At 51.1% G+C, this 12,179-nt stretch overlaps 4 protein-coding genes across 4 annotated transcripts; 1 reads left to right on the forward strand and 3 right to left on the reverse strand.

The window, feature by feature from the left end:
- Positions 1-59: 59 nt before the first annotated feature.
- On the forward strand, positions 60-1,667 carry AAFC00_000481 (uncharacterized protein; the record flags this gene model as incomplete). Its single annotated transcript, XM_069344626.1, has 2 exons — positions 60-326; positions 387-1,667. The coding sequence occupies 2 exons, from the start codon at positions 60-62 to the stop codon at positions 1,665-1,667; spliced, it is 1,548 nt and encodes a 515-aa protein (XP_069200319.1).
- A 461-nt stretch (positions 1,668-2,128) lies between these two features.
- On the reverse strand, positions 2,129-3,527 carry AAFC00_000482 (uncharacterized protein; the record flags this gene model as incomplete). Its single annotated transcript, XM_069344639.1, has 5 exons — positions 2,129-2,395; positions 2,494-2,659; positions 2,758-3,044; positions 3,313-3,370; positions 3,445-3,527. 5 exons carry the CDS (start codon positions 3,525-3,527, stop codon positions 2,129-2,131), a joined length of 861 nt encoding a protein of 286 aa, XP_069200320.1.
- Positions 3,528-4,372: 845 nt separating this feature from the next.
- AAFC00_000483 (uncharacterized protein) lies at positions 4,373-5,720 on the reverse strand (the record flags this gene model as incomplete). The annotated part of the gene is made up of 3 exons (XM_069344649.1): positions 4,373-5,430; positions 5,527-5,595; positions 5,690-5,720. The coding sequence occupies 3 exons, from the start codon at positions 5,718-5,720 to the stop codon at positions 4,373-4,375; spliced, it is 1,158 nt and encodes a 385-aa protein (XP_069200321.1).
- A 5,845-nt stretch (positions 5,721-11,565) lies between these two features.
- On the reverse strand, positions 11,566-12,072 carry AAFC00_000484 (uncharacterized protein; the record flags this gene model as incomplete). The annotated part of the gene is made up of 4 exons (XM_069344667.1): positions 11,566-11,638; positions 11,765-11,920; positions 11,978-12,015; positions 12,067-12,072. The coding sequence occupies 4 exons, from the start codon at positions 12,070-12,072 to the stop codon at positions 11,566-11,568; spliced, it is 273 nt and encodes a 90-aa protein (XP_069200322.1).
- Between the last annotated feature and the right edge of the window lie 107 nt (positions 12,073-12,179).

Below are 12,179 nucleotides of genomic sequence, written 5' to 3' on the forward strand. Positions count from 1 at the left end.
TCATTTTCTAGTCCGGCTCCTGGTTTGGGAATAGCTGACCGTGTTCGCAGGTTCTCAATATGAACTCCACCCGCTCGACGGATCCTGAAAAGGGTGCTCCGTCGCCAGGTCTTCAGGCTGATGCTTCGTCTATTGGAGAAATGCCATCACCTTCTGATGGCGTCTGGCCAAAATTCAGAAACTATGCCAAAACATTCGAGCGTACTCTGATAAAGTACAACTTCGAGGCTCGTGGCATTCAGCGAGTCTTGCCCTCTGAGCGCCACTCTATGGGCTTTATGCAGATTGGTCTGCTGTGGTTCTCCATCAACCTCGCTGCCAATAATGTACGTCTCCTTTCCTGTGGGTATTTGGTTACGGTCACAATATACTGACGTACTCCTCAGATCACTCTGGGAATGCTAGGCCCAGCCGTGTACGGGCTATCTTTCCTCGATTCGGCCATGTGTGCAGTGTTTGGCATGCTCGTGGGAGTTGTCCCCGTTGCCTACATTGCCACCTTTGGTCCCTTGAGTGGACACCGAGCGATGGTCATAGCTCGATACGCCATGGGTTGGTACCCTGCGAAATTGGTGGTCATCCTGAACATAATTGTCATGCTCGGCTATTGCCTCATCGACGCTGTTGTGGCCGGTCAAATTCTGTCTGCAGTCTCACCGAATGACTCACTGAGCGTCATCGTCGGGGTTGTCATTACAGCTGTAATCACCCTGCTCATCACAGTCTTTGGCTATAGCGTCTTCCACTGGTACGAGCGCTACTCCTGGCTCCCCCAGCTGATCGTCTTCTCCATCCTTGCCGGAGTGGCGGGACCTCACTTCGATCTCGAAACTCCCACGCAGGGAGACCGCCTCACTCGCATAGGCAATCGACTTTCCTTCTTCAGCATCTGTCTGTCAGCAGCAATCACATACTCAGGAAGCGCCGCCGACTTTTTTGTTTATTATCCCGAAAACACTCCCAGGTGGAAAACCTTCAGCATCACTATCATCGGCCTCTCCCTGTCATTCACCTATGCTTTCATAGTGGGCATCGGCCTCGGCTCGGGATTAGCTACACAAGCAGCCTGGTCCAGCGCATATGAAACTTCCCAAGGCGCCCTCATAACAGCCGGCTTCGCACCCCTCGGCACGTTCGGCTCCTTCTGTTCCGTCATCGTCGCCCTAGGTCTGATAGCAAACATGACGGCGCCAACCTACGTCTCGGGCGTCGACTTCCAAGTGCTAGGAAGCTGGTGCGCCGCCGTGCCGCGCTTCGTATGGAACACCGTCGGCGTGATAATCTACACGGTATGCGCCATCGCCGGCCGAGCCTCCCTCGCGGAGATCTTCACAAATTTTCTTGCGCTAATGGGCTACTGGGTGACCATCTGGATCGCCATCACCCTCGAAGAACAGTACATCTTCAAGCGACTCGCGGGCGTGGGCTTCGACTGGGAATTCTGGAACCAAAAGGATAAATTGCCGATTGGCATTGCTGCTCTTATCGCGTTTCTGGTTGGTTGGGCTGGCGCTATTATCTCTATGGCCCAGGTCTGGTATGTCGGTCCCTTGGCTGCGTCGCTGGGGGAGTACGGTGGTGATATGGGGAATTATGTCGGCTTCGCTTGGGCTGCGCTCGTTTATCCCCCGCTTAGATGGCTTGAATTGAAAAAGTTCGGGCGGTAGGTGAATGGTCAGGCGCTGGTATTTGTTGTGTGTGAGAGCAGAGACGGATTGGAGAAACTTACTGCGAGTTATTACCGAGTTGTAAGGCTTGTCGAGGGCAGAAGTGTAGATGAATTTCGCTAGAAGTGGACGAAGATGAGAACACGGATTGGCAACGCCTCTACCTGGTGCTCTTTCCGTTGTTCGACGTACAATGCAAGACGCAAGTCATATCACACAAACGACGGTCGTTGTACATGTCCAACACCGACACTGAATCGTGTTGTGCACAGCAGCAGAACGCGATGAAAGACAAGGCCCAGAAGATATGCTTAAAGTCAACGCATCTCGGCTGACGACATCCAAACCCCCCTGCGCCTAGGCCGGTGCTCGATCACGGCAATATCCACAATTCCCCCCCCCCCCCCTCGACGCTTTCTAATCCCGTCTTTGCCCATCGCAGATATACACCAACCCAGCCCCTAATCCATAGTAGTAGGATCCCAAGCAACAGGCTCATAACTGCTCGGCAAATGCAGCGTCTTCATGTCCTCATCGTCCAGCTCGAAATCGTAGATGTTCGCGTTCTCCTCGATCCGTGCGGGCGTGACCGACTTAGGCAGCACGACGAATCCCTTCTGGATGCCCCAGCGCAGCAGGATCTGAGAGGTCGTCTTGTTGTGCTTCTTGGCTAGGGAGACGAGGAGGGGGTCGTCGATTTTCTTGGCGCGTACGAGGGGGCAGTAGGCCTTTTTTGGGGGTTGTGTTGTTAGTTACTAGGCTGGAAAAATATGGGGGAGGGGAGGTTTGGAAACAGGAGGATGGGGATGGGGATGCTACTGCTTACCTCCATGACAATCTTGCGCTCTTTGCACCAGTTCACAATGTCTTCTCTGGGCAGCCAGGGGTGCAGCTCGACTTGGTTGACGCTGAGAACACCAGGGTTGCCGCCTGCTGACTTGGTCTCTTTCTGCCACTGCTCGAGTTCTTCGAGGTGCTTGACTCCGTAGTTGCTGTTTAGGTTCGCGGTTGCGTTAGCGGTATACCACTATGATGACAGATAGAAAGTGGGCGAGGTTGGGAGATACAAGCAGTCAGCTACGAAACATACCTGACACCGATACTCCTGATCTTGCCAGCCTCGACAGCCTCGACGAGAGCCTTCCAGGCGCCCAGTCGACCCTCTTTGCCACCGTAAGGTGCGTGGAGAAGATAGAGATCGATGTAGTCGAAGCCAGTCTTCTGCAGGGTCTCGTCGACGCAGGCCTTGGCTTGCTCGTAGGACATCAGTGGTGGAGGCACTTTGGAAGTGAAGAATTGCTCGGAGCGTGGGATGCCGGCCTTGATCATGCCTGATGAGGAAGGGGCTTCGTTCTTGTAGAACACGGCGCTGTCGACCTGCGAATGAAGTGGTCAGATCCAGCCATGCTTGTTTCTTCTGTTCCGCATCTAATCGCCATGGTGGTATTCTTGATAGATGGCCTTTATATAAGGGCAAATAGTGGTGGTTGGCCTTCTGCTCTCTCGTGCCCATGATCTCAGAATAGAGGATTACTGTTCTTTACGATGAAAAGCAGAAAAATTGATGCTCCAGATGCACGTATAGCTTAACGAAAACATAGAGTCTCGCAGGTGTCACCGTGAAGTAGAACAAAAAAGTACTTACATGGCGATACCCAGACTTGATGGCATGAATAGTGACTTCTTCCGTCACTTCAGGCGGACTGTATAACCAAATGAACCTTAGCATACGCATGCCACACGACCCCATCATCACTCTTCCAGCTTTCAAACTCACGTCTGATAAACACCATATCCCAAAACCGGAATCTCGTATCCCGAGTTCAGACGTAGAGTTGAGTTGATATTGAACTTGGCCATATTGTTGTTGTTGTGCGAGAGATGAGAAGTCAACAGTTGCAATCGAGATTTACTCGCGAGCATTGTTCCTCTTATAAACCACAAAAGAGGGGAAACGGGGACTTTGGAAATCTGAACACCCCCACCTATTGTCACTCTCGTCACTATGCTTGCTGCTGCTGCTGCTGCTGCTGCTCCTAGCTGAGCGATAAAGACAGACACAGGATTGTTACTGCATTAGTAGATATTTCGGAGCGATAACGGCGGAGTTTAGAACGGATTCTGGGCGGTGATGACGACTGATGGAGGGGTGTGGGGACGCCCTGTCTGTTTTAGGGAATGTGGAGCCGGCTTTAGGGGATTACCTTTACTTTAGGTAGTAGTCTTACCACCGTAAAGTGTGGTGTAGAAAATTGAAATGCGGTTTTGAGATCACATAGGGTAGAGCACGGAAGCGTGTTCTTCGAATCCATAGGGGAACACAAAACTAGGCTGTGTCAGACCTTCGTTTACGGTCGAGCATATCGTATGGGGATGGATCAGTAACCTGAATTAACTCAGCTCACACATCAGCACACCCGCTCCTCATTTATAAGCTACTTGTAGCTAGTGATCAGCCATCAAGCTTCGCCTATGGATTCCGCTTCTGAATGTATACTATAGTAGATCTGGCGGGGCAAAGATTCCCGACAAGAGAGCAGGATCACGTTCGGTTGAAGTAAGTAGATACTGCATCCGGAGAGCATTTACTGCAAAATCGAGTAGCATCAAAAGCTGCTGGTCCAAGCATAGGAAGTCAGATCTCATATATAGTGTAATGTATCGATAGCTTTGCTATTTGTCTTTGGACAATCTGCAAACGTGATTCAACCACTACGACCTGCAGTGTTAAAGTCGCTGTATGCCTCATCTTGCTCTCTCCACTCAGCGCCGCCACCATAGACGCCACTCCTGCCCGCCATGTCGTCTTCGTCGTCGCTGTCGTCACTAGGCATCTGATCATCTCTGTGCAAGCGCTGTGGACTAACGATAACAGCGTCGTTCTCGGCCTCGTCGTCTTCAAAGGCAGCGGGATCAGTAAGACCGTGCATGCTCTTGCCAGCGCTACCATCCTCGGCATCCAAAACCCCTTCGTCTGCAGAGACGGAAATGCCGCGGGGACCCCAGCTGTTACTCTGCTGTCGCGGGGGACCGCTCGGCCGTACGATGCCTTCTTCTTGTCCAATGAATCTTTCGTCTTCCTCGTCAACTGCAGCGTCCCGAGCACCCCTTCCGCGACCTAACAGACGTCCCACGAGCCAGCCTCTGCCCAGGTCCTCACCGTCGACCACACCGCCGTACCTCAGTTTTACGCGTTGCCGCGTCCAGTACACCCAGGCAAAGTCGACGTACAAGAGCGTCTGCACGATACCGAAAAGGACCGAGATGGGGAAGATGGGATCGACTGTGGTGATGTGTTTGGTGGTGGCAGCTCGCACGATCCAATTGAGGAGGTAGAAGAAGCGGTATGAGCCCAGAGTAGCGAGATAAAAGCTGTCCAGCACTGTAGGCACAGATGTCTGTCTCAGTAGCAAGAGCTGCGGTAGAATAGCAGTTGACTCCAGCGATAGAGAGAAAGTGTATAGACTCTCGAAAGGGTGCTTGAGGCCCCATGCGCCCTCGAATATGGCAACGGCGATAGGTGCAGCAAGCACACTACCGCCTAGACTGTACGCGCCTAGCCGCCATGCTTGCTCTCTCTCACGCGTGCGCGCAAACACGCGCAGCATGAGAAAGACAATGTAGGCTGAGCTGGTGATGTAGAAGATCTTGAGTGTGAAGTTCCAGAAGGACTCGAATGAGTGAAAGGGTGCGCTCCATAGTAGATCGAGATAACGCGAACAGAAGACGAGGATGTACAGTATTTGTGTTATGAGAGAGACTCCTGGACGGCAGGAATGTCAATGTCAGCCCCGGGATGCAGGAGAGAAAGAGAGATGAAGACAGGGGAAGTAAGCTCCGTCGCATCGGTCAGACAAACCTTCAGCAGAAGTGTTACTGTGTATGGACCATATCAGGATACACTTGGACACTGTATGAGAGACATCTCCTGCTCGGTTGTCAGCCATTAATGTTCTTGTCGACTCGCTATCTCTACAATGCAGTGCGCCAGCCTCATCGCCAAGTGCTGCTGCCTAACATACCCAGTATCCGAAAGATATTGAAGTGGATCATGGTTATAGGTGACCGGTCAACATTGAATTCTGTTCAATAAACACTGCAACCTTCATTGCCCGAGATATACACAGACTCCCGTTTCATGCAGGCAGGCGGTTGCGTGGCCTCTTGACGTCGAGGAGGCGGAGTCTTTGTTTGTTTCACATCTGTGGCTCATTCCGGGGGATGAAGTCGTGGCTGAAGCTCAAGCTGGAGCTATCAGGCCTGCACTGAGGCAATCAAGCACTGAGGCAAATCGGCTATAACTGTCTCGCTATCTAATTACATATTGAAAGGCTGGGGATTGAAGGAAGACTCGATGCCCTAAGTCCAATTGATAAAAGCGGCTGGGAAGGATGCATGATGCTACTGGCCCACTTCTTGTAACAAGTAAGCTCTCATTAATTAAATCACAATTCATCAGTATGTTTAATATTTCTGCTGAACCCAGCATTTGCATCTCGATCGTGAGCATGAACGAACGGCTTCAGGCATTTAAATGCATCCAAGCTCACTGCGCCGCTTCTGGCGTACAGGCATCATACAGCGGCAGTGCCAGCGTCGCAATAGGCGCAGCCTGTCAATGGCTAGAATATAAATAAAAACAAATGTTCAGGTAGGTGAGCGGACTACTCATGCAGCTACATCTCGACACGCATACGTGCATCGAAGGACATCCTGGACGCCTTAGGTTCAACTCTCCGTCAGCCCCGCCTGCAGCTGCCCGTCCTGCGCACTATTGTCCTAGCTACTGTACCTTACGTCCAGCGCATCTCGCCCCCGCCGGCGCCACTGAGTCTCGCCTTGTGGAAATAGGTTGCCAACCTGGTTTCCCTGTTCACCGCTTCAGCACATATAGCAGCCGGAGGACCCACCTCCAAAGTATAAGCAATGACTACCGCCACCTTGCATGGCGTCGTTCTCACTAATCATGGCTCCAATATCCACCTTGCATGCCGCTGCGCAAAATGTGCAGAACCTTGTAAAGGCCAACCCGTTCCCTGGAATCAGAACGCAGTGGCAGAATCCAAGTGACCTGTTTTCCATACTTCTAATCGTCGGTGGGGATATCATACAGCGAGCCATCGCGCAACTCTGCAGTCACTACTATATCACCCCTGTTGCCTTTTCTTTCGGTTGGGTGGCGTATACCGTCAGCGCCATCACATCTGCAATCGGCGATGGCAAATTCATGCCAGAAACCGACTGTCCCGCGACCTTGATCAATGTCAAGAGTGGGTACAGCCGCGAGAACAACTCATGGATCCTCGGCCGTATCCTGCGCGACTGGGATGAAGGCGAATTGAAGAAAGACGGCAAAGACTACGCCCTGGTCATCAGCATGTGTACCCAATCCGCTGCGGAAGCGGGACGGCCGGCAATCGATTTCGTGTGGCAGCTGGGCGTCCTGACAATCATCGCTCAGATTGTCCTGTCTATAATCCCAGGCGTGAAATCCGGCGAATGGACCGTCCTGGTCATCACAGTCGGCGGCACACTGCTCTGTCTAGCCCAGAGCGCTCTCCCCCAATGGGACAAGGAAAAGTTCAAATGTCGCAAAGTGAGCAAAAAGCCTCAACAGATCGCTCTGACGAGGGGCAACGGGCACAACCATGTTGTCTTTGTCGAGACAGAGGTAGAGGGACTCAACCTTGAGGACCTCGCCGTCGGCAGAGTCGACAAACATCACTCTACCTTACCCCTGACTCTCGCCTACTCGGTGTGTTGGTTCGTCCTGCTCCTCACGGCTATCGGCGTGGACACATACACATGGTATCTTCTCCTGATCGGCAGCATCGGCATGGTGCAGAACATCTTCGCTGCAGGCTTCAAACGGAAACCCTGTGCGTTCGGTATTCATCTGAAGCAATACGCCACCATAAAGCCCGCAGCAGCAGGTGACTCGCCAGAAAATAAAGTCTTCAAGGTCATCCAACAAGCAGAGGAGCAAATACCCGGACTGGGGTTGTCTCTTATGCCGATTTTCTTTCCAGGAACTTTGTTCCCTGCAGAGCAAGATTGGATGGGAAAGGCCATTGCGAAGAATAAACCGAGCAAGAAGAAAGATGGGGAGAAACAAGAGATAGATGTTGATATTCATGCAATTGCTGCAGCTCAAGCGACTGATGTTGCTCCTCAGCAGGTGAATCCTGAAATTAAGACGATATAATATGGAAGATAATAGCATGATCAATGAAGTATAACGAATGTAATGATAAAAGACCTTGGTCGTCAAGACCACAAGAACAATTCTCACTCTAAGCTTCCACGATGAAAGGTATAGGTTCTAATCGAACAATAACACTCATAATCAAGTATGATGTCGTGCAAAGTGAACCAGGACAACATGAGCGCATAAAATAGGAAAAAAGTGCAAATGAGTGTGGAAGGACAAAAGTTCGACGCCTGTGTGATTCGAACACACGCTCCCGAAGGAAATGCCTGTCGGCTAACAGCTCAAGAAGCTGAATAGCAGGGCATCGCGTTAACCACTCCGCCAAAGCGCCGTTGGTGTTGATGACGTAAGTTTCAGATACGTAATATTATATACTCTAGCAATTAAGCTTAGGGTTTCTTGGGAATATCTATGGACGATAGTAATATACTGTAGAAGTTCCCCTATTGCGAATTGTAAGGACATATATGGTGATTATGAGGTATAATACTGGTTCCGCAGTTCATGTAGCCTTCGATCGATCTAGGGGAATCACCACTATTGCCATAGTTTCCACGTTCTCTCTTCCCGCATTGAACTTCTGCTCAGCTTTATCAGCCTACAGTAGATGCCCTCCACGGTCTAAAACTTCCGTCCTTGACAGCCCAAGCCTCACATGGACCGTGTATATATCTCTGAACCCAGTCTTCGAACATTCCTACATACGCAGTCAGCTCAAGCAGTCTAACAAGTGGAACTTATGGCACTTATCGGAAAAAATTGGGCTGCCTTCGTCTTCCCCAAGGAAGAGCAAAGGCAGCAAGAAACAGCGCCCAAATGCACCTATACAGCCCCTCATCCACTCTTCAACCTAGGCCTGCCAAACTAACCCTCGTCGACTATACTTGTTCACCTGATAGGACACAGAGAAAATCATGAGCCAAGGATCTCATAAGAGCCGTATCCTCCGCTGCCGCTCGGCGAATACTCAAGAGACTGAAATATAACAACAATAGATCACACATCTGGCGGATACAAGGAACAGACAAGCCAAAGCTTTGATCCTCACTCGAGAGAGGTCCTGTCCTTGTAGCCGTGACCCAGCTGTCACGATCATTGCGTTTGTGTGATTGTCCCGAGTCCGTGGGTGAGCGCAGCGGGTTCGAAACGGCTAGAAATCGAGGTTGATTGTTTCCCTTGCAATGTGCTACATCCACAGCGAACAAGTATTGCGGCAAGGATCAACCGACTGAGCCTTGACGTCGAGTTTCCGAACGACCATGTCCACCCTTGTGACTAACACTATGCAAACTAAACGACGTGGAATCCGAGTCAACCACACCAAAACGTATGCCTAGTCGTTACACTAGACCCTTGGAAAAACTCTCACGATTCAGATCAGCATCCTCTCTCAGTGTGTGATGCATTGCTCTCGGAGACACGTCTTTGTTTCCTCGTTCGCTCTGACAGGCGGGGCCAGGCAAGACGGGCATTTGTGGAAGCGAACAAAGTACATCATCAAAAATCGCTTCGGTCTTCGTCACGAAGACCACGCAGCCTCTTCAGCAAGCTGAGGAGCGCGCAGGAGGTTCGGCGTCCATCAATCGACTTCCTTGTCAAGCAAGGAAGGAGACGGTTAACGTGACTGATCGAGACAGTGGCGATTGAGCCAGCAGAACCTGGAGCTGGTGCTTACGGTTCTGGCTCGGCAGCCGATTTCGTAGCAACCAAGAGCGGAGAGAAGGTAGATGGCTGTCTCGAGCGTGAAGCTGAGAATAGTGGGTAGAAGAACGGTACGGGTGATCTTTGTCGAGATAGTCGCAAGTTGATGTGCAGACCAATGCAAGAACCATTTGCGTGACGATATCCTTACCTTTGAGGACTCAGACAAACCATGCAAGCCACGACATCTGCACGTGAGCGTACATCAGACAGTACAGGTTGAGAGGCAAAGATATACAGAAATCAGGAGACATCGATATGCCATGGGGTGACAGCACGACCTGCAGATACCTCTGTGTGTAGCTCGGTGGCCTTGCTACGCGCAGGTGCACGATTCTGGCAAGTGCCTGTAGAAGAGCCAGGTGGAGGTAGCAACAGTCGTCCTTCGTCTGTACGGAAGCAATATCGAGCTCATCTCTGAATACCTGAGCTTCCCACTGCCAGCCATCCGTACATCTCACAACAGGCACCTTGAGGTGCTAATGACGCTTTGCATGATTCGCAGGGTCCGGATCAGGAGTACCGACTTTGCTGGACACTTGTATGTGTCGACACCTCGCAAGTCTGTCCACGACACGAGCAAGACCCCAAAGACATCCTCATACAAGGTGCCCGACGGTTCTTGCCTACCCAGCCCGAATGTAATTGCCACAACAGACCGTAAGAGCTGTCCGTGTATGATCAGAGCATGTTGTCCAGCCAGCCGATTGACGCGTGGGTTCTCAGAACCTCTTATCAAAACGACGCATATAAAGGCTGCGATTAAGGCTAATGCAGCACCGGACGTCAACGACACTTTGACTCCCGTTGCCGTGATCTTCATATCGATGCCACCCCGAAGAGAGTATGCAAGTCAAGAAAGAAAGCGCGAGGAGGTAATCACGAAATTGGCAGCTTCCTGGCCAGAGGATCACGAGACTTAAAGAACCGAGAATAGAGCATTAGGGTTAAGTTCCGGGATACATGCCCACCTGCGTTACCTTGCACCAGAACACGCGCCAGCAGCCCAGTGTGAGCCATGCTACGAGGCTCGAGCGCAGCGCGTGCACCGATGTAAGGACTGTACAGATGGCTCAGAGAGATCCCAACCTCGGGAGAAGTCGAAAGATGCAGCCCGTGACTGTAGGGAGAGTGCCATGCGCATGTATTAGAGAGACGACTGATTTCTGAATCGAGAAAGCATCAAAGAGCCCAGCTTCGCGATATCAGCGGCATCACGGTGGTGGGTTGAGTTGGTGATCGATTGAATGAGGAGTGTGTGTAACAAAGGCAGATGTGTATGCTACGGTAAGAAGCTCGACAGAGGGCAAACATATAAATAAGGTCAGAGTCCGGGCGCGTTACATCGATAAGGCGATAAGACGTTCTTGGCGGAACTGTCGCGTCGCGCTGTCACGTTGCTCACGTATTGCCAAAGAGGCGACTTTCATCACCATCAGTTGTGCATGATGCACGATATGATTACAATCTTGATCTACAGATACCAAGTAGCATGATTGTGGTACGGTCGGATATAGTCCTCATGCCTTGAGTGCTACATTCTGCTCTACATTCTGCTGACATTAGTAAGGATTTTGAGCCCCTGCAAATCAGATTTCATCCGTGCTAATGGAAGGCAACTCGTAAGATTGGACAGTCGTACAACTGCAAAGACCGAACAACCGTGGGGAATTTGAACGTGGGGTATATTTTTTGTGGCTCCAACTACAGGTAGCCCGATATAAGCTTGACTTCTCCGCATGTTTTTCCGACCAATACGCCTTGAAACGCCTGGCCATGCCATCTCTCACACTCAGATATGGTCCCAGCCAAAGTAGCCTGATTCTGAGAACGCTCCTGCTAGAACGCGCAAGGAGTGCGCTCGACTAAAGCAGCTAACGGGAGCTAATGGGATCTCATTGCAGGCGATGCTAATGTGTCGCGTAGGATGCCCATGTATGATCTGGATCGTGTGTCGTTATTGTAGGTTCCCTCTGGTATGCAGCTTCATCCTCGCATTTCCGTGTCTGCGCCCTTGGTAGCGGCGTCCTTTGCAGCGATCCATAAAACGTTGTTGCACCTGTGACAGAGTTCAAGATTAGCGAGTCGTCCACGACTTGACTCTGAGTTGGTCCGAACGACAGATCGCCACGGTGTGAACTACCGCCACGTGTACAATCTGGTAGGGAAGAATGGACATGGTTACCTGATGAGGACCTGTCCCAGGCTACCAGTGCTCTTGCCATCCATATATTCTTCGGCGTTGCTGAGTTGTATGTTCATGTATGAATCGACGGAGACTAATAGACCAGTGTATTCGGAGGTTCCCCACTTCAGACGAATTCTGACTTCCTCGTTCACACTGCAATGGGGCGTCAGTGTCTATAGGCGCAATGCTAGTCATCAACCAAGGACGTACAGAGATTGCAGCATAGGCCGCGGGTTCAGAGGTACAAACTAATCGCTGTCAGTAAAAACTCTCCTGAGGATATAATGCGCAACACCTACGCTCATGTTTCCGACGGCTTGTGATGAATTTCAAGTCGAAGTAAATTGGTCCTGGACGTTGTCGCGCGCTGGATGAATCTCACAAGTGACGGGGGAGCTGTAACAACGGAGGT

This window comes from Neodothiora populina (assembly GCF_041146345.1).
Source record: "Neodothiora populina strain CPC 39397 chromosome Unknown canker_contig_11, whole genome shotgun sequence".
Classification (NCBI taxonomy): Eukaryota; Fungi; Ascomycota; class Dothideomycetes; order Dothideales; family Dothioraceae; genus Neodothiora; species Neodothiora populina.